The 26,700-nt window shown below is 41.9% G+C and overlaps 1 protein-coding gene across 1 annotated transcript in view; it reads left to right on the forward strand.

The window, feature by feature from the left end:
- Nucleotides 1–7,011: 7,011 nt before the first annotated feature.
- ARL15 (ARF like GTPase 15) overlaps nt 7,012–26,700 on the forward strand; it is a 228,249-nt gene continuing 208,560 nt past the window's right edge. Inside the window, exons 1-3 of the mRNA XM_084278624.1 lie at nt 7,012–7,099; nt 20,819–20,909; nt 21,514–21,570. Coding sequence (XP_084134750.1) covers nt 21,517–21,570 — 54 coding nt within the window. The 5' untranslated portion in view covers nt 7,012–7,099; nt 20,819–20,909; nt 21,514–21,516. The remainder of the gene's footprint in view (nt 7,100–20,818; nt 20,910–21,513; nt 21,571–26,700) is intronic.

A 26,700-nucleotide genomic window follows, 5' to 3' on the forward strand; every position in this document is an offset into this window, starting at 1 on the left:
TTCAGCTAGGATAGGGTTAATTTTTTTTCTAGCAGATGGTGTAGCTCTGTTTGGGGGGTGTGATGAGAGCCATGCTGAACACAGGGATGGTTTTAACTGTTCCCAAGCAGTCAGGAGCTCCTCAGCTTCTCATGCTAACCTGCTAGCAAGAAGCAGGGGGCACCTAGGAAGCTGTGAGGGGACACAGCTGGGACAGGTGACCTAATCAAAGGTGCTATTCCATACCTATGATATGGTGATCATCATAAAGGGGGGCTGGTCGGGGAGAAGCGCACAGCTCCAGGATGTGCAGGTCAGGGATGGTACAGCTTTGGTACAGCTCTGAGCTGTATGGTCTGAGTTGTGCAGTTCAGTAAGAAACTGCATTGTGTATCACCAGTTCTGTACATTTTGCTGTAAAGTCCCATTGTTCTTATTTCTTCCTCCTTTTGCTGTCCCAGTCACTATCCTTATCCCAACACATGTGGTTTGCCTTTGATCTCCACTGTTGGTGGTGGTGGGGGGAACAAGCAAGCAACTGCATAGCGCTCAACTCGTCATGACATATGTTGAAAGTGAATAAGCACATAAGTTTCTTTGCTTCAGAATTATCTGGTCATTCATCTGCTTTGAGACTTCGTATTTCTTATCACCACTTCATACATGCCATTACTGTATCTTGCTCTTTTAGAGTGAGGAGAAGGAGTGATGCTGGCAACAGTTCCAGATCTCTGCACAGCTTTACTTGAGGCACCACCTTCCTCCCCTTTGCATGGACACACCTATGGGACAGACATTGTTGATCTCCAAACACAACAGAAGCATTACATAGGACGTAAGATATGTTGTCTTTTACTAATGTGATGCCTTTTTTCTAAACCTTCACAAGAACATGATTCGAGATGTTCTGGAAAAAGGAAGAATTTTCTCAGAGCAAATGGTGAGGCAGAAAACTTTAAAAAAATGCATCCAAACCCAGGTCGTTCTATAGTGTGAAAGAGTCAGAATATTGTTTCTCTGGTTTTAGGGGTAAATTTGGAACACAAGTGTAATTCTGGCCTAACCTCATAATGTGGTCAAAAAGAGAGGAAAAGGCTACAGATGAAAACATGTATTTACACAGTAACCCTGGAGAATAGACCATAGTATAACTGTATTGCTTCCATGTATTTATTCAGAAAAAAAGCAAACCAATCAGAACATGAGAGGCAAACACATGAATAGCCTGTCAGTAATATTTGCACTAGCTATGTATTACAAACTTCAATCATAACTGTGCTCCTCATAAAACATATCACACCAAAGTCACAAACATTGAAAGGTTCCGCTCATCCCACAAGGGTAGACATTAGGCAGAACAGGATTACATTTCCTGGTTTGCCTCCTCCTTGATTCTCAGCAGGAATATGAAGGTACGATTCTAACTTCTCTCAAAGCTTTTTCCATGGTAACCCAAGTTGTAGAGGGTTAAACCAGATAGAAATGGTAATATTTTTTATTCTTCACAACACCGTGCCATAGGAGAACATTATTTTCTACATTTCACAAAAAACAAATGTATCAAAAAAATCAAATGCTTTGTTAAGTGTGTATGAGAAAAAAACCCCTAAAGCTCTAAATCTATTGCTTCCAAATTCTTAAACACAGAGCCTCTGCTACCCAGGGAGATTCCCTATCTGTGATCCTCAAACCTTGTTTGTGTCCTCAGACTCGGCTAAAAATTCAAACAAGGTTGCTGGTTTAGCAGTAGGAGTCTATTGCTTTTACTGCTGTGGGACTGTTTCATGACCTTGCATTGAAGAGTCATGAAATAAGGAGTCCACAGCTTTACCAACTTGGGCTGGGGATGACACAGAAATGAAAAAACATGCAATTTCCAGTTGGCTCTGCAATATCGACTGATCTATTCAGATCTCTTCATGCAAATCCTCTTGCATTACTGTACCAACAGCAAACTATTTTTTGTACAGGGAAGAAGAAATAACTTACACAAAATCAAATGTAATGTTAGAATTACTTCATTAATATCCTGTAGATGTATATTAGTTATTCATTAAAATTATACTAAATATTTATGTAACAACAGTCAGAAAATAGTACTTTGGACCTTTTTTACCATTAATCTTTGCTTTTAGACTTCCTGCTGTTATTTTGCCAGTAAGGTTACCTAAGGGACAGGCAAGTATTTGAGGAAACAAGAGAGGGGAGGAGAGCTGGTGCAAAATGCTTTTCAAAATCTAGCTTGCTTTCGTGCCCATGTGTTCTTTTGTAGGAAAACACACATAACCACAGCACACAGGTCAGCCACAAAAAAAGCTTCAGAGCACAGAAAAAGAGGTGGCAAATTTTTTTCTGTGAGAGGTCTTGCTTGTCCCAGAGCACCCAACCACCTCTCCCTGCAGTATCTCTGCATGTTGACATTTGTCAATGCATCAGATAAGGAGCTGCAAATCGCTCCAAGTTTTGTTTACTCAGAGCAGCTTCTCCCTTCTGCTGGTCACAGTCACATGAGTTTGTTTAACAGGAGGCTCCAGGTAATTTACAGAAAGTAGAGCTGCAACTGCTGGATGCTCTTGGCCCCCAGGGAACACTCAAGCGATCCCCATGAAAAAACACATTCTGGTTTCTATGCCCATTTTTTCCCCATTTTTATGCCTTACAGGATCATTCTAGGAAATACTTTTGGTGATGATTTGCCACACACATTTACTGTTAAAATTTCTATTTAGAAATCTATTACTATTAGACCTGTCAAAACCATTTTCCCATCAGTTTTGCAGCTGCTGAACCTCAGAGCTCCTCTAACAAGTCTTACTTCCATCTTCTTGCCTGTTCTGACAGCGAAGCTGGAGATGATTTTATACATAATTTGTCTCTTTGAACTAGCCATAATTTCTATCTTTTAAGGCATGCAATTTCCAATTTCTAGCCATGCCAAATAAGGGGATTTTCTAGCATTTGTAAGCATTTACATTACTGCATGAGTATCCTGAGATACAGATCTCTACAGATTTTATTGTTTCAGAATAAGGACATGAAGCTACATGTTACAATGCTTTGCTTTCCTGCTGCTAACTACCCTACAACTTGCTAAGATGAAAGCTTGTATATGCCCTCTACAAGAACCCTGTACCATGGAAAATGAAATGCTGAAACATAACAAATACAGTAAGAGCAAGACTGTCTCTTTTGGTACTTCCAGAGATATTGAATGCTTTATCTGTTTCTCCCCTTTAGTTAGAAGAGCATCCCCCATCCTGTAATTAGGGTTCTTAAACAGCACTATCTGGACATCTTATACAGTAAAATCTGAAGATTAATACAACTGCCTTCTTGCCAATAAACAAAAGTTGTTTGCTTTTCACCTAAGGTTCTTAAGAAATAAGGCAGTCAGGCAGGATAAGGGGAGCAAGGAGAGAACAAAACCACAGTGCATTTTGTTCTCTCAATTAAGTTGTTCTGATGTGGTAAAGTGGTTTAGATTGTCTGAATCACTGATAGACAGCTAGGTGTCTTTGCTTTAGGGCACCTTTTATAAAGCATCCAGTGTTCCAGTCCTCAAACCGTGTTGTGGGAACACCGGCCACACTCTTCTGTGTACTGCTGCTGCATGAATAGTTCTGCTTTCTGCAGGACTTCTCCACAAGTACCATCTTTCACAGAATCTACTTAACTAGTGACACCAGAAATTGAAGTGCTTTAAAAAGTATATGTGCATGTATGTAAGTATGCCTGTTTCTCAAATTGTTTTCCTAGATAATGCTTTGCTGGACAACTTGTAGCTATACAGCTGACTATAAAATTCTGAAAAAACTACTAATTCCATTCAGGTACATCTGGAAACAGGCATATTCATTGGCATTTACATTTTAAATTCCTATTTAATTAATATTCACTAATGAACAAATATATTTTATGTCAATTCCACCTCCAGAGCTTGTTTACTGCTAGTGATGTAAACCCTTGAATTTGGCAGGTGAGAATCATAAGTTAAAATGCTCAAACTCATTAAATTGCACTGACATAAGTAACAGATGATTAGAAGTTGTGCTCAGCACTCCTCAAGGTCAAAGCCCATGTCCAAGATTGACTATTTAACAGAAATACTTTTTGCAACAGGATGTAATTGAAGGTATGCTCACGCTCCTGTGAAGAAGCTCACTTCCCAGAACAAGAGTTAACCACATGAAGTTTTGCCCCATTAAAATACTCCAATCTTTTAGCTTCTATCTTGGCATGTTAGTTCCTGCTGACGAGCTTCTTTATGAAAACAACTAACACTCCATTCAATATATATTACAATTAAAAAAAAGTGAACTTTTTTTAGATGGAAGAAATCCTATGGGGCTTGATAGAAAAATCTCAGCAACATGATGCCTTTTATGTAGGCTTGAAAGCATGTCTTGTAGGACTTACATTTTGCTATTGTTCAGTGCTAGTCTTTATGTCATAAAGTGACCGCACCATAAGGCTACACAACAGCCGAATGACTTGTTAGTCATTTTGCTCACTATAAACAAGCTGAAGCTTGGCTTCCCTCTCAATCAAGTCTGTGGGATTTGCAGTGTACATATACATTAGAACTTCCCTGATTTTAATGAGCTGGCTAGACATCAGTTTACAAGGACTTGTTTATAAGCTAGAAACAAAATTGCATGTACAAAATAGTAATTTGGGAGTATTTTCCTTTGCAGGTATCAACACATTGCATCTTCATAATCAGAGCTATCAGACTCACATAAACAAAAAGGGTCTTCTGGTTTATTTTATCCAGATCTAAACCAGCGCTAACAAAACCACGCCTGAGAAATGTTTATGTTACTCATGACTACTCTCAGAAATTCTGCTACTTTTGGTTGTGATGTCTGCCCGTGCTTGATTATCCTTCCCATTAAACTGTTTTCTAGTGTCTGACCTCAATCTCCCTCCCTGCAATGCATGCCAATCACTTATTTCCCCCTGCTACAACATCCTCTCTGCAGTAACTCTACATATGGATTCTATTTCCCCCTCAATCAGCTCTAGAAGAAGTAATTCCCAAATAACTCCCAGTCCTTTCCCATTACACTCATAGGAAAACACTTCTGAAATCTCTGCTTGTTCTTGGTGCTCTCCTTTAGATTTTTTTCCAGTCACTCTTTATAGAAGCATCTAAAGGTATTAAGTCTCAAGAATGATGTATCACAAAGAAAAAATAAAGGGTTTTAAAGGCTAGCGAGAAAGCACTACAAAATGTTAAAAATCACAATGACAGAATGATAAAAATCTAAGTTTCTTGCTGTTCCTCTGTTACATCGAGGGATGTACTTTAGCTACCTCCTCTCACCCTGCAGTTCTCACAGCCAAAAGGACATCTTGTGATCCGCAAAAAGTTGCCAGCAATGGCTACAACTGTACAGTAAACAGAATACTAGGGTAACTATATCCCTCATTCCACCCTTTAGCTATTAAAATACTAAAATTCATTAACAATTCAAAGTAGACAAATTAATTTGTACTCACCTAAATTAAACTAAATCTGCTACGCAGCTGTATTTGACATTGATTCCCAAAGTAAAGTAAGACTGGTCAAAGGAGGATTTTTTTCTAGACTAGACACATGATGAACATGAACTACCCCAGGACAAGATCCATCTGCATATTGGGCAAATGGGGGAACACCTTATCAACACCCTCTGACACTGATGCTGTAACTGAGCCTGTTTGCTACAGGCCTCAATCCACTGCAAAAGTTGGGTTTTCTTTAAGCAGTTGCAATTACACATCCCACACCCCAGTTTATTAAATCTAGGCCAACTGCTTACAAATATCCTTACGACTACACTTGTTTTTTACTCTCTCTTTCCTACTCCTTTCCTACCTTTGCAATGCTTTTTATCCAACTGTGTTTTCAGGGGTTTGGTTTGTTTTTTTTTTCAAATTACCTCACTTCATAATGTCTTTCCAGACATCCTGCCCCACTGCCACACGGAGAAGCTTCCTTCTCTTTCTCCTCCAAGACTGGTCCGTTTGGGGAACCCCCTAAGGCCAGGTGTCCGCGTGCAAGACCCGAGCATCGCCTTCACAGGGGGTGGCGGGAGCCATACTACGGGGTAAGGACAAAGCTCCTTCCCGGCCTACGCCGCATTTCTCCGGAACACGCTTACTCGGGTGTCCTGCGGAACGGGGTTTATTTAGCTACGCCAGCCCCTCCTCACCAGAGCCAGCTTTCACCGCCGCCAGTAACAGAAGCCCCGTCCCTACGCGCCGGGCCCGAGGCACCCAAAGCGGAGACGCCAGACCCCTCCCCGTCGCGGCCCGGGTCTGCCAGTGCTACGGGTGCCGAAGCCTCAGGCCACACCGCCCGGCCCGGCGGTCCCCTCCCGTGCAGCCGGCGGGCAGCTGGGGCTGGCGGGAGGGCCCCACCGAGCGGGCGACAGGCCCGCCTGCCTGGTACGCCCCAGCCGCCTTCCCAAGGCGGGAGCGCGATGCAGACCGCACGACGAGCCGCTTCCGTAGTCCCCGCCGGGCGCGTACGCCTTTAAGAGCGTGGCTCTCGCGCCCCACGTGCACGATCAGCTGATAGCAACGTTGCGCGGGTAGGGCGGGGCGTATCGAGGCGGGGCGTGGCCTCTTGCCGCTGGCGAGCTCTGGGGCGCTGTGGGCGCCGGGCTGGGGTTGGCTGTGCCGCGGCCGCCCCCACCCACTCCCCCCGCCCCCCCCCTCCGCCGCCGCGCGCCCCGCCACCGCGCGCCCCTCCCCCCCTGCCCCCGCCCCTCTCCCCCCCCCCCCTCCTCCCAGCCCCCCACTCCGCGCGCAGGGCTGCTGCGGTGCGGCGAGGTGCGGGCAGCGTCGGCAGCGAGACGCTCTGACAGCGCTGCTGGGGCAGCGTCGGCGCCTCCGGACCCTCCGCTGGCTCTCGGGGCGGCGGCGGCCGAGCCTCCCCCAGCCCTGCACCTTGCGGCGGCGGGCGAGCCCCCCGCGCCGCCGAGGCCGGCGGGGCGGCGGCAGGAAGCGCCGCTCTCCTTGACGGTGGGGCGCCCGGTGGCCCAGCGCCGCTGTCAGCCGGGCGGGTGCCCGCAGCCCCGGAGACCTCCTCGGCAGCGCGGCGCCCGGCGCCACCCGGTACATGGATTACCTGGTAGGTCCCCCGGCGGGACCGGGGTTCGCCCCCCCTACCCCTCCCGCCGCGCCGCCCCCCGCCGCCGGCCCGTCGGACATCTTGCCGAGCGCGCGGCGGCTGAGGCGGCGTCCCCGGCCGGGAGGGGGTGCGGAGGGCGCAGGTGGGGCGGTGGGCTGCGGGGGGCCGGCCGCGTTTCCTTGCCCCGGCCCGCCGGGCCGTTAAAGGGCGATAAACCGGCAGGGTTCCGCTGAGGCGTGCGGCGGCCCCGCTCATTTGGCCGCTATTAGGTTGCTAAAGCCGTGACCCGGGTCGCTGTTTTTTTCCTAAATGCACGAGCACAGGGTACGCTTGAATGAACTAAATTGTCACCCTGGGCGGGATCGGCCCGGCGCCCGGGCAGCTGGTATTCAGGGGTAGCATTTATTGCTCTTTAATGAATATTGGCTTTGCTGGCCCGCGGGGGATCGTACCGCAGCCGCGCACTTCGGGCTGGGGTCGTGGCTGGTGCCCGGGCTCGCCGAGGTCCGCTCGGCAGGTAGACCCAGCGGCACGGCTAGGCAGCGAGCTGGCGGCTCTGTTTACGCGGGGTGCCTGCTTACCCCGTGGGGTTTGTTTTTAACGTGACAGCGGGGGAGCGCCGTGGGCCCGTCCGTCTCTCGGGCTCGGTTTCTTTCAGCGCTGGCCGGTGAATTGGGCTCGGCTCCCTCCTTCGTCGTGGAGAGCTGCGAGGGGGCAGCTGGGGCAGTAAGGAGCGGGGTTCTTCTGGCCACCCCGGCTCGCTGCCGGTGCCACCAGCAGCCAGGAAGTGTGTGGAGTCAGAAACTTAGGCTTTTCGGTGCCTTCTCATCAGATGAGCGTGGGTGTAGGTTTTCAAGAGCTGTGCATCAACCAGTCAGCCAGATCCCAGCAAACTGCTCTTTTTTAGTGATTTGCAGATTTGCGTATTGAGACGAGCTGCGCATATGCAGTGGCTGACTCTTCCTCCTCTGGTAATGAAATTAACTTCATACAGAATATGTGGAGTACTTACTTAAATGCTATATCCTTGTGACCGTGTAGTTCAGGATTATTTGGGGTTTTTCAGCTTTATAAAAAAAATGCTTTAGGCTTTCCTTCCTGAATTCAAATTGCAGAGAGCGAATACAGAATGAGTTCTGTGTGGCAGAAATAGTAGGTAGACTTCTCTTTAAGAAACTAGTTAATGAAATACTGATAATAAACTCATTATGTGCCAAGTGCAGCCTTGTAGCTCCTTGAGAGCCTGGAGCTGTGTCTTAAGATTTTTTTCCCTTTATAAACTTATATCCAGATGAAACTAGCCATCCTGTACTTTCTTAAATGCTTGCATTAACCTTTGTGACTGCTACAGGCTGTTGTGTGGAAGGCCAACCATTCTGAGAACAATAAATTTAATAAGCCTTGGAAACTGAGAGTGTGTTTTTGTATTAACTAGAGGGGGAGGAGATTAAATGGCTCAATTTTTTCCCCTTACTCTTCTTTTTCTCCAGTTAATCCTTTTCCTCTTTTCTGTTGTGTGGCCTTGGTTGGAGCCATCTCTAAAACAAAGTGAATTTTTGGGATTCTGATATCCTGAATGTTTATACAGTTTTTGTTCCTGTTTATCAGGGATTATGTTTCTGTTTATCAGGGAGTATGTTTCTGTTTATCAGGGAGTATCTCTTCAGATAGACTTTGTCAAGGTGTCATCAGTCCTGCAGCGCATGTTGTGGTGACACAGACATATGTATATATATAGTGACAAAGAATTCTTTTAACAAAGGATTTGTTACAGATTAGCCAAGTTGTTTTTTACAGGTTGTGATGCTGATGCACTGATGTCTGTGGAACAGTCTGTCTTCATCTATTACTGACCAGCACTTGTTACTGGGGTTACTATACTTCTTGTACAGCAGGAGTCCCTTGATCTTTGGAATACTTGTTGCAACTGGCATCAACCCTTTTAAACTAAAGGAGAAAAAATAGGAAAGTTTTTAATTTTTTGCATCTGTGTATAACTTGGAAAGAAAAGAAATTCTGCTTGGCAGTTCAGATATTTTCTCATGCATTCGTGCTGAGTACTTCTCCTTCCAGTCTCCTTCTTCACTGAATGCAGGAGATTGGTCCTCCTTTGCCTCTGTTCATGGTGGTAAATGGAATGACGTTTCTTGGCAATGAACAGCGGGCTCAAGCACCTTAGAAAGTCTGCTCTGACAAAAAGAATTGGTGGTGAGTTAGGCAACTTGCTGTCTAGAACCTACTTTCATTCTGGAGGACCAGGTTGTTGCCACAGTCTGCCCTCGTGTAAAGACGGGCCCACTCTTTATGCCAGGCTTGTAGTACAGACATTGCCCTGTAGGTGTAGGGTATTTTTATAACAGCAGTAGCAAAAACTACATGTCAAGGAGTTTTGTGGTTTATGCATTTATGTTGGGATCTTGCACCTATGTGGCCTTCAAAACTTAAGCAGAAGGCTCTTTTGCTGGTGGCACCTTCAGGCAGTGAGGTTTCCTCCTCTGCCTTTATGTGTGAAGCAGACAGCAGGGCGAAGGTTGCAGTTGTGTCTGGCTGCCATAGTCCCTTGACAGATCATTAGACAAAGTTTTGGTTCGCAGTGGGCCTAAATGAGGAAGTTGAATGGAAAGAGATTAGGCTCACTGAGATCAGGCTTGCTGCAGCATGGACTTGGAGTCATTGCTCTGGTGAGAAGTCTACCCTCAGCTAGTTCTTCCCAGAGCTGTATAGGAAGGTTCTTTTTCCAGATTTTTCCTGGGTAGGGACTACACCGATGGGGATGTTTTTTACTCCTTTAAGGAGTTGGTCCCAAGAAATAATGAACATGTGCAGCACCTGCTAAAATCAGCACACTGTTGAAAATATTCAGAACCTGCTCAAAGCCAAGTCAGCTGGAGCCAGTTTAAGACTATGGCTCCTGAAGCCTGAATGGATAGATACCAAGAGCCTGGGTAGGACTTCCCCTGCTTTCAGTGTGATGGTTGATTTATGGCTAATGCCATTTGATGAAGCACTGGTCTTAGAAGAGTATCTTCCCTGGTGCTCTGATCTGGTTTGGCATTGTAATAGATGGGTTTGCATTAGGCCCTGTATCTTTATTATGTAAAAGAGGCTCTTGAGCTTGGTGCCCTTTATATTTTTTATATTGATATAACTACAGTGTTAGTTGTAGTGTGGTGTGGGTTTGTTTTGTTGTTGTTATTTCTTAATTAACATAATTAAATCAGGTTCAACCTCTAGAAAATAATCCATCTTTATTTGTTTAGAAGCACTTTTAAGTCAACCAGTTCATTATTGTTGCATTGACAAGTTAACTCCTTAGAACATACTATGCAAACACAGCTGTATCAATGTAGATTTGTAGGTTTTTGTGTCTATGTAATCCTGTGGTGTATCTGCAACCTTCTGCTTTGTTCATACTGCATGTGTCTGGACAGATTAAAGTGCATACATAGCCTCATGTTCAGTAGGCTATACTTAATCTAAGAAATTACAGCATGGTGCATCTTGTGAAAAGTGTGGCATGTAGCCAGTCTTACAATTTTTCCTTGCAGAACTTGTGAGGAAACAATGGCAATGCTTAAAGTTTTCATATATGATACTTGCAATGCAAATTTTAAGCTTCTGAGTAGGCTTTCACAATATACTTCTTCAGTGGCATCCTCTACACTAGATAAGGATCTTATACTGAACAGTTGCATGTATCAACCTGACATGTGTAGAGCTTTTAACAGCTACTTTAGAGGATGATGTAGAAATTTGAATCAGTGTGACCACAAAAAAGAAGAGGTCTTGTATAGCTCTGAGAGTTTGTAAGATAAATTTGACAACCTGTTTAATTTTGTGTATTTAGCATTTTAAATGTAGTAGCTTAACCTTAAATTGTATCCTGTACTATGCAGTGTCTTAGTTGCATGTAAGAATGTTTCTTGGGTAGGTAATGAAGAGTATAGTCCAACCTGGAATGCAAGATAACACTTCTTGCATGAACAACCACATCAAGTTTAATGATTTTTTTTGGTATTTTCTTTAAAGTTAAGCATGAATATGTGGATTGGAAAGCCAAGAGAGACTATACTCTCAGGGTGTGAGAATCCTTGCATCTTTGTTTGGAGTTGTTTTTTCAGCTATAGAAAGTTTGGATTTTTTTTCGGTTCTTCGTACATTCCTTAGCTCTCATGAACTATTTTACTCATCTGTGCACACAAAAGCTAAAAAAAAGGTAGTTTTTTAGGAATTGAACTAAGTTTTCAAAATTTGGATGAATAGGCCTTGAAGTAACTTTGGAATTTCTTGTTTTCTGAATGGTCTTGAATTCAACTTCTGGCTGAATTCATTCAGGCAAAGTCTTGACTCAGGAAAGCTGCATATGCCAAATTGTTGAGACCTTAAAAACATCAGGCAATATTAAGAGAAAAAACATGTTTCTGAACAGCTTTTCTTTCTTGGACAACTTACTTTTAAGACCTTTCCTTTTATTTTGGACCCTTTAATTTAATTGGACATGTTTGGTTTGGGAAGGATCTAGCAATACAGGATCTATCACTATCGCTTAATGGCTCTGTTTGACTTCAGACCCTGTCTATCCATTGTCATTGCCTGTTACGTAGTTTGGTAAATGCAGGCGATAGGAAACGGTAATTCTTACACTGGAAATTGCATTATGGAGGAGGCATCTGTTTAAATGTTAGTCTTCTTTCACCGAAACTTTGTGAACTGGTAGCTGCTATTCTTTGAATAAGGAAAGATAGGGGGAGATCCATACTGGGAACCCTGGATTTTTTTTTCTGTGCATGTAACAGGTGCTTGATATATCACCTGCAATAGAAGCAACAAAGGTCTATGTAGCTGTGGTGGTTTGGCCCTGACTGGAGGCCAGATGCCCACCAAAGTCGCTCCGTCACTCCCCTTTTCAGCTGGACAGGGGAGAAAATATATATTGAGAGAAATGTAGGAGTTGAGATAAGGACAGGGAGAGATCATTCTGCAGTCAGTGTCACGGGCAGAACAGACTTGACAGGGAACAAAGAAAAGAAAACTCTTAATTCATTACACTGCACTGCACACCCAGTGACACCAGAGTGGGGTAACGAGAAGAGCGACCAGATCTTAAAGCACCTCCCCCCACCCCTCCCTTCTCAGCAGGCTTCACTTTAGTCATGATTTAGCTCCCTTCTTCTTCCACCCCCCCCCCCCCCCCCCCCCCCCGCCCTCCCCCTCCATTGTGGCAAGGGGAGCGGCAGGGAATGGGGAAATGGGGTTTTGGTCAGTTCCTCAGGAGGTCTTTTCTTTTTTAGTTAGGACACACACACACATTCCTCACGCCCTTCCCCTTGCTGCACCGTGGGGTCCCACCCATGGGAGACAGTCCTCCACAAACTTCTCCAACATAAGTCCTTTCCCACAGGGCTTCAGCTCTTCATCAGCTGCCCCAGTGTGAGTCACTTCTGTGGGGTGCAGTCATAAATCATAGAATGTCTCTCAGTTCCCGACTGCTCCAGCCTCGTCCTCCACAGGGTCACAAGTCCTCCCCCAGCAAATCTGCTGTGCTATAGGTCTCTCTTTTTCTCTGTCTCCATCTCTCTCCTTGGGCTGCTGGCAGAGTTTGCTCCACCGTGGGTCACAGCGTCTTCTGTTTGTCTTTACCTGCTCCAGTGTGGGGCCTTTCCACGGGCTGCAGGTGGGATCTCTGCTCCCTGTCCTTTTCTACAGGCTGCGGGGGGACACTGGCTCCACCATGGTCTTCAGGAGCTACAGGGGAATCTTTCTGGTGGCAAAAGCAGTGCCTCCTCCCCCACCCCGCCTTCACTGGCCTTGGTGTCTGTACAGTTCCTTTCATCTTCTCACTCCCTTCTCTGATGGCAAAAAGTGGCTGCTTGTGGTTCTTTTTCTCTTAAATGTGATTCCCAGAGGCGCTGTGAGTGTTGCTGGTGGGCTTGGCCTTGGTCAGCCACGACTCCGGCCTTGAGCCTGCTGGTGTTTGCTCTCTGGGACCTGCAGAGAGCTTCTGGCTGCTGCCTGCAGAAACCACCCTGCAACCCCACCTCCTCTACCAGAACGGTGCCACTTGAAACCACAACAGTAGCCTTGCCCTCTTACTGTTTGGTAAGCATCTTTCTTATCATAGGAATTTTGCTTTTGTCATGTAACTATAACAGTTATTTGGGCTGTCTGTTTAGTTGTCTATCAGTTATTGACATATCCTTGACATTTTACACCCTCTGATAGCACAGCAGTGCATATGTCTTACAATACTATCCCTCCTTCATTTTGGGAAGCAGATCAGGCACAAGATGAGGGGTCTGAGAGTGGTTTCAAGATAAACATAGAACTGAATGCAGAAAAAACTGCAAGTGACAGGTCAACTATGGTGTAGGGTGCATGCAACTGTGTGAAGGGTTTGGATCAGATGTGAATTTTTGAAGTACGTCTTGGTCACCACTACTTAACTGCATGTAGGTTTGCATTTCAAAGTGATCACAGATCACATGAACTTCGTATGTTTCAGGTGAAAACAGGTTGGAAGATGCACTCAAACCAGTGGGTTTTCAGTCCAGAGAGGCCAGATCAGAACTAGTCTGAAGTAAAACCCTTGACATAGTGTGAATACTTCACCAGCAGCTCTTGCAATGCTGCCTTACTTGCTATTGTATACACAGTCAGGATCACTTATTCTGGAAGTGAGAGTTCTGCTGCTTCTTACTTCTCTCTGCATCAAGATAGTAGTGTAGGAAGAAATCTAAATCGAATTTTGAGACCCTCACCCAAGGATATTATTGTGGCTAGGTTCCTGTTAAGCACAGTATTCAAATCTAAATCAACTGCAGTGGCAAATGGAATCTGTTCTGGGAGACAACCTTCCCTGGATGAGCATGCTTCTGATTTAGGTAAATCTGGGAGTTGAAGAATCTGAACTGATTGAAGACCTGGATGAGAGGTGCTCAGGTAAACAAATCCTCCTCCTTGGCAGAGTCTAGGTAGCCAGTATTTCAAGCATTTTTTTCTGAATGAAAGATGTAATCAGCCAAATTGAAAGGGAAATACAAATATTGGTGACTCACTGGAAATTACCTATCCAAAGACACATCAGTGACCAGAAATTCAGAATTCTGTCGCAGGAGGTAAAAAATACTGAATTTGCTCATCCTGCAATAGGAAGCATTGTTGAATTCCCTAGGTAAACTTTTGATTCAAAGGTGGCTGTTACAACCAGAGAAACTTGATATAGCTTCCTTGGCCACACAAAAGAATGCCTTAATGTGATTATAATTTCCAGCACAGGATTCTATGAAGTCACAGGAGTACTGCAGTGCCAGAAATTTAATTCTCTTCAGATACACGCACTGAAAAACCAAGTGAATTAGCACATTTAAAATCAAATTACTTCGCCATTTTGCCTTTTTCGTGATGAGGATTGCATCACAGTGTTAGATGTTGTTACATTAAAAAATGCTCCTGGTTTCTGAAAGTGTGCTAGTCTGTTACAAATAGCCCTGTAGTGTCCTTGTGAATGAAATTACCCCTGGGTTCAGTAGGTGGTGGGCCCTGTGTTCCCTGCAGTGTGCTGCTCCAGAATTCTTCAGTCAGAACTCCAACCATGAAGCAGCATGATGGATTTCACAGAAATTTAGACATGTAAGCTTTTATTAAGACAAAACCTGCATTCAGTAAGGACAGACTATTCCTCCTTATACCCCATGCTGATTACCATTTTTGGCATGTCATCAGTGTCATCAGCTCATCTTTTTTAATATTGCCAGCTTGTGATGTTTATTCTCTTAAAGCTTGGGTTCTGAGTTTTTGTGATCATGTGAAGATATCAGCTTTCTAATAAGAAAAGAAGCATTTTTAGTTTCAAACTTAAAATGTGAGCCCAAACAGCTGTCAAACTTTAAGTAAAAAAACCCATATGCAGTACTTAAAACCCAAACAATAACAAAATTTTGACTCCTAATACTCTGGAGTGGGTTGGCTTTGCTGCTGCTTCTTTTTCTTTTTTTTTAGTGTGCGTGCAGCAAAACTTTCTGAAGTGCAGACTGTCAGACCAAAAGACCTCGGGGACTTAAATAGAGTATTTGCAATTGAATGAGAAGAGATTGGCTCATCTCATGTTGGAGCTGGTCAGAGTGAAGAGCTTCTCTTTCCTTTCCCTGGCAGCCTGGTAAGGTGACTCTAGTAATTGCCGTAATTAACGAGGATGTAGGTAGCTCCCTGCTATCTGAGGAAAAGACACAAAACAGTAAGTCTAGGAAGCCTTAACTGATGAGTCCTCTTGTGTGTAGATGCAGTCTCGCTGTACAGCTTTGTTGCTTGCAAAGACAAACTGCACGAAAAACGTGAATCTTTGAATAGTGGTTTGGTTTTGGTCTGTGTTTTGGTGGAGTAGTAGAAGAAAAATTTGTTCACAGGACCACATCATCCTTTGGCATTGCAGAGTCTAGGGAAGCAAGATGGCATCCAAGAGTTAGTATGAACTGTTGATACGGGGGATGTGAGTTTGCAGATCTGTTTTCTTCTCCTTCTTGTTGATGATTTAGAGATTTTTAGATGGAGGAAGCATCTGTTTTCTACGTTCTTAGTAGCTTATCACAGCACCTACTTACTGGTCTTCCTGTATATGATTCTTTACTCTAATAAAGATGAAGCAATTAAAAATGAAGTAATAATTCTGTAAACTGTCAATAGTAAGTTTCATAAATGAGCATTATTAGCACTGCTGGCAGTGAATAAGAGGGGGAAAAGAATGCAGAGATTACAAGGGAATTTCATGCTTGTGTTTAGCTGAATAAACTGCATATGCTATGGGTGGGCTGATGCAGAGACAAATATTAAGAGTGTGTATTAAACTCAGGAGAAGTTACAGTATCCCTTTTGATATTGGTACTAAAATGGTAGGTGAAATTAATTCAGTGTTGATATTATAGTTGAAGTCACATGACAGTACAGATGCATGGCTAGGCCCTAAAATACCATCAGTGCTCAGAAAAGAGAAAGAAGATTCATCTTTACAATGTCATGTCAATCCAGACATCTGTCAATATGTTTAGTGTATGAAAAAGGAGGAAAGATCTAATTTTTACAGTGCTTAAATGCAAGGTTTGCGGTTGCCTTTAATGCTACATGTCTGATTGCATCATCTCAGAGTATTGTAAAACCAGAGAAGATACAGGGGTGTATGACATGATAAATGAAAGAAAACAATTGCTTCTATACAATAAGGGATTAAATAGTTACAGCCCTTCAGTCTGAAGAAGAGACAGCTGAATGGTATGGGGAGACAATGTTTATAGACATCTTTGAAATCATAAAGAGAGGGTAAATAGGCAGTAAGTCACTTCTCCCAGTAGAAGAACTTGATGACAGTTATAATCCAGGAGCTGCTTTTTCCCATGAGTATAGTTGAATTCTGGGTCTCACTTGTGCCGAAACAGTAGTGAGGCCAGAATGAGTAAACTGTGAATTGGTACAGTTTCTTGAAAGACAGTTCCATTGAGGGGGGTGTGTGTATGTGTGCATTAAAAAAGATCTTGAGATGCAGTGGTATGCTTGTAGAGATCCTGAGGCTGTGGTTGCTGGAACCTGACAATGTGTCCATGAGGTAGCAGTTCCCCGTATGTCCTGGTGCTTTTGCTGTGTGCTAAACAGCTCCATCCCTCCTCATTGAGGTGACAGCTAGATCTTGTTCCAGAGCAGGAAATTGCAGTTAGGAAATGGTGATACTCTGGATGCTGTCCAGGCGTGCTCCTCAGTGTAAGCAGAACTGCATTTACTGCACAGGAGGCGAGACTTTTTAATTCAGAGGAGTTTACAAAGATACTTAATCTGCTCCAGGGACAGACAGCTAAAGGGGTCCTTCTGCTTGGAGGCCCTCCCTTGACATGCAGGCGGGAACTTTGGCCTTCTAACTTTTGTATCCTAAACAATCTATCATGTTCTATGTAAGGCCTACAACACAGAGTATACACGAAACTGTATTGACAACCTGTGTAGGGCGCAGAGTGATTACGCACTCTGCAGTGAGTGATCTCTCAGTGCTTTATTCTTGCCTAGAAACTTGCATAATTTCAAGTTTCAGTAAGACTGGAGAAAAGGTCCAGAACTCTTAAGAAATGTCTGTGCTGTTCCTGCAGCTACTCAGTTTGTGTTGGCTAATCTGCATCTTTCACTGTCTGAACTGTTGCAGTTCTGGAAGCAGTCATGGAAAACTCTTCTGGTGAGAATGCTGCCTAAAAGAGGGGAGAGCATTGTTCTCTGGTGCATCCACTTGATTACTTTTTATGATGACAAGAGAGTTCTTGGATCCAGTCCTATTTCCTGTTCACATATCGTTGCCTTTCCATCAGCATCAGGTTTCTTCTAGTCTCTAAACTCAGATTTATTTTTCTAATAGCTATCTACAAGAATGTCGGCATTTTAAAAGTCTGTTTAGCATTAAGGATCAACATCTCTTGAGAACTGTATTAAAAAGAGTTTGGAGAGTTGAAATTAATAATGCTATTAATGAAATGTGCTAGAGGGCTGTGACATCTTGTGCAGAAAGAGGAACCTTCAAGTTACTACTTGGAGTTCAGTACCCAGGCTTAGCAAACTACAGTTCTGGTCAAACTTCCTGCCACCTGTACTGTAGCATAGCTGTGTGTGCTTCTGGGTGCCTACAGGTTCCTTAAGACACTGAAGTGCTGAGAATTTCTTTCATGCTTCGTGCATGTAGGTACCTTAAAATCTGCACACTGTTTGTACTTCTATTGCTAATTTTCAAATTTCTTACATGCTGAAAAAGATGCAAATAAGAATGGAAGTGGAAAAGCTTTTTGCCTGGATGGTCCGTAATTAGAAGTGACTACTGGGAAGGACCACTTTATAAACGTGCCTAATCTTTATTTTAATGAAGAAACATATCACTAGAAAAAAAAAAAATCAACTACACTCCCCTTTCTCATATTGCTTTCTGGCTTTGTGGTCTTGGAACTATACTTAGTGCTGTCATTTATTTAGGATTGTAGCAAAGCAAGCTGTGGTCAGGGTGACTATTGTTTGGCAGAATTGAGGACACGGGCACCTGCATTTCAGGCAGGTACTGAGCCTTGTGTGTCTTTTCCCCAAGAAGCTGATTAGGATCCCTCTCACCCATTTGCCCACCAGAGTTCTTGAAACTAGTGTTTTCAACTCAATTTCAACTTTAAGAGATCCACTGCAGAACATGCTCTATTAAACTCTTAAGAATTTGCTGTCTTGTAAAAATAATGGGTTGGAATTTAATTTAGCTGAAGATAGAAATATTAAAACAATGCATTTGTGCAGTTGCAGACTAATAATGTACCTGTACCAGAGCTGTATGAAGTATTTTTAGTTTTTGAACATCGAATACTGAAATTATTTTGTACTGATGTTTGTACTGATAGGTGAATGCTTGAAAAAATGGACAGAACAAATGCTGGTTGTGATAAAAGATCGCGCAGCTGCAAGACAGACAGACATCTTTCGAAGTTGCTGTGAACACGTACAACGTGATTAACATAACAAGAGTTTTAAGCAAACACTTATAATCACTTATAACATGTGATTAAAATAACAGAGTTTTGAGAGCTTTGGAGAAATTACTTGATGTTGGTGAGACGACCCCTTGCCTCACCAGAAGGGTACATACTGGCAGAGATGCATGCTTATGAAGTTTTTGACCTGTCTGACCTAACAACTCTGTTTTTCACTTCAGACATGTTCAGTGAATTCTATTGTGAACTAAGTCTGTAGAATTGTATCAAGCAAGGTATCTTTCTCTTGTAATATTTGTAGGTATATTTTTTACATTTTTTTTTCTTTTACTTTCATGCTTACCATGTAAAATCCTTTCAGAAAACAACAATAAACTGTAAGTAAATGAAATGCAAATTCTCCAACAGTTGTTTTATTGCCTAACTGTGTGCAGTGCAAAATGAGTTTCAAAACTGAAGTAATGAAAGGTTACAAGTACCAAGAATAAATTCTCCATTGTAGCAGCAGATTATCACATACATTGTAGTTTAGTGATGAGAGTGAGTCTGTAGGATAATGTCACTTAATAATTAATTAGCTAATTAATTTCCTGACACTTTCAGTTACTAAATTGAATTAACTCGATGGGAGGGGAATGCAGTTTTTTTGGGTGAAGAGGGGTGCATATAAAAAAGACCCTAATAACAGCGTTGGAATTAACGAGTGCTTTTAGCACTGTAGACATAAGCATTATTTCGGAGGCTTGGGGAAGGGGTTAGCTTAATATAATACTTCATTGTGGAAACAATCATTGCTACTGAATGTGACAGTAGGAAGGGAGATAATTTTAGGATTCATGCCTTGTAATATGTTGCTGGTTTCAGATCATGAACAGTATCAAACTCAGGGACAGATGAATGAGGTAACACAGATGTAGCTTGCTGTATTCTGCTGAAGCAAAGGTGCCTAGGCACTTGCTGCAGAATTTGAACTGCAGCTTAGTTCTCCCATGAATGGATAGCCTAGAAGTACTGAGCAAAACTTTAAAAAGGAAAACAATTTATAGTGCTGCAGTTGTCTAGAATAAAAGCAAACTGCATACATTGAGAAACTGTGACGGTTTGCTGCTGCTGCGTGTTTACTTCCCTTGCAACCTGAAATAATATTTTACTTTGTGTATAAAGTTGGGTCTGCCATCAGCACGGAATCTGTCATGATACCAAGAATACAGATTTCTGTATGTATCACCCTTTGTATTAGTATGAGCTTAAATTGCAGCAGACTTGAGTTAAACATTAGGAAACTTCTTCATAGGGAGGGTAATGAAGCACTGGACTACATTGCTTGGGGAAGTCATCCTTCCCTGGAACCTTTGGAACGAGGTCTGCAAATACTGTCAGGAGAGGTTTGGGTACAGTTTATAACCCCACCTACCACTCTGTGTAACAGGATTTCTCCCAGTTACTGCTATTCCTATTTTTTTTTTCTGTGGGGAACTTGGAGCTCAAGTCAAAGAATTTGATGTTTGTTCTGAAAGCAAAAACAAAACAACCCTCCCCCCCCCCCAAAAAAAAAAGGAAAGAAAAAGAAAACATATCCTGGCAATTTCAATGGTGATTTGAAGCTGCATTTCTTTGTCAGCAATAAAATTCTAGATGGTTTCCAGTAAGAAAAGAAAATCAACGTTTTTATGCTTCACTTTTTGACTTTCTGGTTGTTGAATGAGCTGTTGTTTGTTTAAAATATAAATTTAACAGTTACAGCAAAGGAAAAGTATTGCTACACACTTTTTTATCGGTCATAGTTTGTAAGATCTGCTATTGTAATTTTTTAAAATTGCATTTTTGGTTAAGTAATTCAAATACAGGGTTTTTGTTGGGGAGTGTAGAAAGCAAAAGCTGAAAACCAACAATTAAAAAGTTTTCACTAATACTGTTTGACATCTGTAGCATCAAGCACTTCATCTTTAACATCTTAAAATGCAGATGATGTGTGAACTAGTTAAACATATAATAAAAATGTCCTACTTGATTATTGCTTATTTTTATTTATAGTGACTTCTGAAATACTTTATTTAAAGTAATTCCTTGGTTACTCTTCTGAATAAATGGTTGTAAGCCTGGTTATTGTACCTGACCGTATATAAAAAACGGCCAACCTACAGGTTTTGTATTTATTGGTGGTGGGAAGTTGTATTTATTTTCTGGCTTCTTTATGCTGTTTAAAGAAGGTGTTTTTCATCTGTTTCATCAGAAATTCATAGTCCATCCTCAGCCTCTCTGGGTGACTGCAGAAGACATAGAATTGTGGCATCACAAGAGATTGGAAGTTGAGCGAGTTGAGGGTAAAATTTTTCACTATGATATTTGCAGCTGTAACAGCAGATTAAATTATTCAAGTCTGAGAGTTCTGTTTTGAACATGAAAATCTCAGACTGACTATAGAAATGTGGTCATGTAAAGTCATATGCATTGTTTTGTTACGCTGAGGAAGAGAATTTGAATGATAACACAGGGAGAGAATAACTATAGTATTTAAGCATGGACCACTAAGAATCCACAAAGCACATTATTCTATTAATATGTCTCTTGCAGGTTGTTTTTAAACCCAAATAGATAAAAATAAATGGGACACAAAGCCTGCATGTAAAACATTAATGCTTCAAACAGGCATTTTGGGGGAGCATTAGGTAATTTGAAGCCTGTAATGAAATACTGAATTTGTAAGCACAATGATGTTGGCAACTGCTTCTGCATGAAAGGGAATAAGTGTCTGTATAATCTGAATTTATATGGCATTTTTCTCAGCTGGTTTAATACAGCCTTACAGGAGAAAAATAAAGTAATATACCATCAGGTGTTTCTTTCAGGGGAGAGGGAAGACATGGGAAGAAAACTAATTCTTAATAAATAGCATTATTGGTAATGTCTTTATTTTAATTTCTTTAGACTATGTCTGAATGTATCCAGCTCTCATTTGCTGTTTGTAGAATTGGCATTTACACGGTAAGGCAATATTCTAACTAATTTTTGTTAGTGTTAATGCCATTTGATTGAAAAGAAGTTACTTAGTTTTTGGTATCAGGATTAAGTAATGCAGTTAGCAAAAGGGATTTGTCATATTAGTTTACATAAACATACTACAGCATGGTTTTACCCTGTAAAAGATTTACTAATAGTAGTACAGAAAAAGTACTCTTTTTAGTTAAAAAGGTAAACTCAACCAACCTCTTACGGTGTAAAAAAATTTGGAATTTGTGTATATCAGTTTCTGAGAATTCTGGCCTAATATTATTGCTTAAGGGTTTCTATACATTTGCTTTTAAATATCCATTATGTTTGTCATATATGAAAGCATGTTAGCTAAATGCACATACTGTTGTAAGCTTTGCCTGGAGTGCCTTAATAATTTCCAAATGCTGTTAAGTTAAACTTCCCAAACCTTAATTAAGTTATATAAAAGAAATACGAGGTTTACTTCAAACATGTGTTCCAAATATGCTGTCCCCAGTTGTCCCAATTAATGATGAGAACAGTTAGATGAATAGGGTGCTTCGTAGAAATTCATTATGTAAGCTTTGCTTACACAATATATAAGACACTGCTTCAAATCTTGGAGCTTTTGGAGTGGGAGTGCTGTTCCTACTGTTAATACTTCTCAGGAGGAAGCCTGGCACATAGGCTTCCCATTATTAGGCTTTTGACTGTTCTGCCTAATAAAATTCCCATTTTATTAGGCAGAACAGTCAAAAGCACAGGTGACTTGGATTACTGTGATGAGCACTGTGTACCACCAGTAAGTCTTACCTGAGGATTTAACCACAGAGTTGAACATTTGCTTTTATTCTTAGAATTTGGTCCTAGGTAGGGTTTTGTATCTGCTTGAGGTTTTTCCCCATTACATTTGCTTGCATCATGTTTCCGGTATTTAAAAGACTATCTTCTAAATGGTAGAAAATAACAGATTTGGACAATATGGACAAAATCCTCATGGAAGAAACTGCTACTTGCAATGTCAAAGGCATTTACGTGTAGTATTTAAGTTCCTTAGGAAGAATTTCTGTCTCCAAATTCCTATGTGATAAGAGAAGGCTTATCTTGAAGGATCAGAGAGGGTTACAGTGTGAGGTTTTAATGGCTGCAAGGTATGCAGATAATCTGCTAGCTCTTTAGAAGGCTGTAGTAAGCAGTCCAAATTCTTTTGAGTGGATGCCCAAGTGTAAATGTTGGGGTATAAGCAGGTATAGCAAAATAAACCTTCTGACAATTATTAGTTCTGTTTTAGTTTAGGTAATTGTGATGTTTATACACAGTTGCACTGTTGAGTTGTGGTATCTTTACAGTAATAGTTGAACTACTGATATCTCATTGTGACCTTTTGGGTAACATGATGATTTAAATTCCAGAGTGTAAAGAAGTAGCTTCATTTGTTCTGAGAGGAACTGATTTCACCGACTTCTGGTATTTATGGGAGGAAAATGAGGATGATGATGAGTAGGCTTCAGAGCATCCAGAGATGCACGGTTGTGGACATAGCATAGAGGGAGGACCTGCATCTCGTGTAAACTAAAGATGCATTTGGAGGCTAAAAGTTTCAGTGAGGAAAATGCTGTGTGCTGAGAGTCGTTGCTTATCTAGAAACATCTTGTCATTGGAAAGGTGAGCTTCAGGTGATCAGACTGGTGGGTGGGTTTGGGCAGCTTCGGAAGGCCTGTGGAAGTGAGAGCTATGCGGAAATGCAGCGCGACAGTTCCTCCCTCCGCACTGTGGCCAGCTCGTGGAGTGTGTAACTCGGTCACTGGTTTTGTTGCTCAGGTAAGTAGACAGTCAGGCAGATAGCAAGCATGGTGCTCCCTACTGATGTCAAGGAGAACACAAAACTCCAGTTCATATTTCCCATTTAATGAATTCGTTAATTCTTGTGTTAATAGTTGTTTGATTTTAATCCAGAAGCTAAGCAGTCTCTCAAATGCCAGTCTTTACTAGCAGCATGTGTTCAGCTTGTGCTGTATTAGTGGGACACTTCCTGTTCCACATGTCCTCATTGTACAGTGCTGCAAGTATCTTGCAAAGGCTTTTAGTCCTTTGGACTACAGACGCCTCAATTGTTAGTCTGTTATCAAGCTGCTTATCAGTAACACTCTTGAGCACCCATTACTTCAACTGTACTAGTCCATTAAATAGGCTTCCTGTTTTTCAGGCCTGTACAGATTATGAGATGGAGGAAGGGTTTATATAGATAGCCATGGCAAAAGAGCTTGTGCTGGCTTTAGTTGACAAGGAGGATAAAGATTCATTGTCTTCAGCTGGGAAAAACAGATCTTTGCAAGGGTGCATAAAGAGGTGAGATGACCATTTTGGGGGATTAAACTGGATGAGATTACTTAGAAGTGTATACCTTGCAGGGAGAGTAGAAAAGCAGAAGTGGTTAATATAAAAACTGTATGGATATTTATAAGGATCTGAAGCTGAAAGATGTTTATCCTAAAATGAAAACATTATCATAAAATTAACTGAAGACTTCTGAGATTAAAAAAAAAATATTCAATCAAAATAAAACTCAATTTCTTCAATGTGTTTTACACAGCTTGTACCTTCTGGCAGAAGTGCCAGTCTTTTCAGATGCATGTTTCTGAACCTTCAACCATACCAGTGTCTGAGTCAGATGCGTCAGTTGGAAGTGTGGGAACAGGCAGATAAACTACTGCTTGAATCTGCGGGACTGTGGACATTGTAAACATATGACAGACAGCTTGTAGCAAAGCTTATCAGTATATTATCATGAACTTCCTTTCTGTTTCTGATTTAGTTTTCTTAACCAGGTAAAAATCCTAATAAAATAATGATGGAGAGTTCTGACATAAACTTAAGAGGAAAAAAAATGCAAAATTTGTTGTCTTGTAAGACAGTTTCTATGATGGGACATTTGCCACCTTTACAGATATTTAGGACTCCACCTCAGAAACAGTGTGAGTGATTGTACATCTGTACATCTTCTCTGGAAGGTTCTCTGACACTGTATTAGAGATTTTTTTATTCCCCTCTCAACTGTTTGCATGGAAGTTTTTTAGAACAGGGGTAATAAGGTATTCTTTTCTTGTCCCTATGCCCTAAATTCAATTCCAGGAGCAAACAAAAACTAATTTTCCTATCATACTTAGTTTTGATTACAAAACAAGGACAGAAGCCTCTGCAGTGGTGAGAACCATGCAGAAAAACTAAGGAGACGTAGTGGAAGTGTGGTCCTTTGCTGGCATGCATTAGAAAGAAAAATACTGGAGAAGAATATTTTCAGTTCTCAGAACATTAGAAGGTAACAGTTTTCCTCGATTGCAGAGCATGGTAACAATAGAGAAACAATTAGAAAACACTCATTTAAAAATTAAACAGTAAAGATAACAACCCTCTGTAGAGCTTTCTGCTTCTCAGAAGCTAAGTATGGCTGAAGTGATGCACTCTTGAAGCATTGCATCAGTGTTGGCATCTTCCTCCTGAAAATGACGAGTAATGGATATTTTTATATTAATTCTGGGCTTGAATTTGTGTAGTGAGATGTGGAAATCAGTGATTCATTTATGCAGCTGTGCTTGCTATAGTTTATATATGGTAAGTATAGTAAATGATGCAAATGTGCTTTTAGTTCTCTGGTTTACACTGGATTAATTTATATTTGTCTTTGTAATGATAAATTCATGTCTTGAAATGGTTTGACTGGAAACAGCTGGTGTGCTAAGGAATTTGACAAATTTGTCTGAGCAAAACAGAAGTAACGTTTTTTCATGAAGCTGTGGAGGGGAAGCTTGTCAGAGAAGAGAAACCAACTGATGTGGTAAATAAAGGCAGTCATGGAATAAAAGGTAATCGTGGGAGCACGTTTGGAAAGGTTCAGGACTTACAATATGGGAAGCTTCCTGTGAGACTCTGACCCTCCCCAACGTGGTTTCCCATTGGAAAATGCAAAGTTAAAGTAATAACAGAACTCATATAGCATATCCTGTCTACTCCTCCCTTTCCCATGTCGTGTCCTTGACATAAGCAGCAAAACAAAGGCACAAAAGGGCAGCAGGAAAAAATCCTTTTATGTGCTACCCTTTGGGAAATGTGGACAATTCCATTCACAGACACTGTTGATACTCTGTAGGTAAACTGCTGGAAGAGAAAGGTATAAATATTTTCAATTTCCAGCCTTAAATAGAAGGTAATTGCTCTTAACAGAGTCTTGGGGGCAGCTTCCATATGATGGGAGTGCATCATAGAATCATAGAATGTGTAAGGTTGGAAGGGACCTTTGGAGGTCATCTAGCCCAACCCCCCTTTGCAGTAAGCAGGGACATCTTCACTGGATTAGGTCACTCAGAGCCCCATCAAGCCTGGCCTTGAATGTCTTCTAGGGATGGGACCTCCACCACGACTCTGGGCAACCTGTTCCACTGGTCTGCCACCCACTTTGTTCTTGCAAAGCTGTAGTCAGGCTGCTTGAACCATGTGGGTTGTAGTGAAACAGGAGAGAGAGGCAGAATGTTCTGATGCATGTGGTGTTCTCTGTGTGTGAATATTAGATATACTGTGGATTTTTTTATTATGAGACTTTACTTTTCTGAAATAAAGAATTGTGACTTTTTTTTTTTCCCCAAAATGGGGTAAATAAAGACAGGTCAAGTGGGAAATCATCACGGCTGGGCCCGGAGTCAGACGGATCAGAATGCTGTTCTGTATCTTTTCTCTCCACAGAGTTCATTGGTTAAACTGTACTTGAATTGCTGAGCAGCCTTTCCTTGTGAGGTCATGTTATTTGCTCCGAGAGCTCATCAGTGTGGTCATACCAATGCTGCTGTGGCAGAATTACTTCCCTGAGTTATTAACTGATATACACTGTATGGATGGCCCTTTGGCAACCTGTGACAACTAGTAATTGATTTCACTGGGAAAGGTGTAGTTTGCCAAATTGGCCTGTTAATTTTTGTCAGAATAAAATCTGATTGACAAAATCACTGATTGGAATAGAGGTTTGTCCTGAACTAGAGACATTATAAACTTGGGTTGTGATCCTTGTGACTAGCCTTCCCTGTCCATGGCCCCTTCCCGCTGTAGAAGACAGCGTGTTGCTCCGCAGACCATTAACTTCAGGGAGAACTA

The sequence above is a fragment of the Gallinula chloropus genome (genome assembly GCF_964237585.1).
Source record: "Gallinula chloropus genome assembly, chromosome: Z".
NCBI lineage: Eukaryota > Metazoa > Chordata > Aves > Gruiformes > Rallidae > Gallinula > Gallinula chloropus.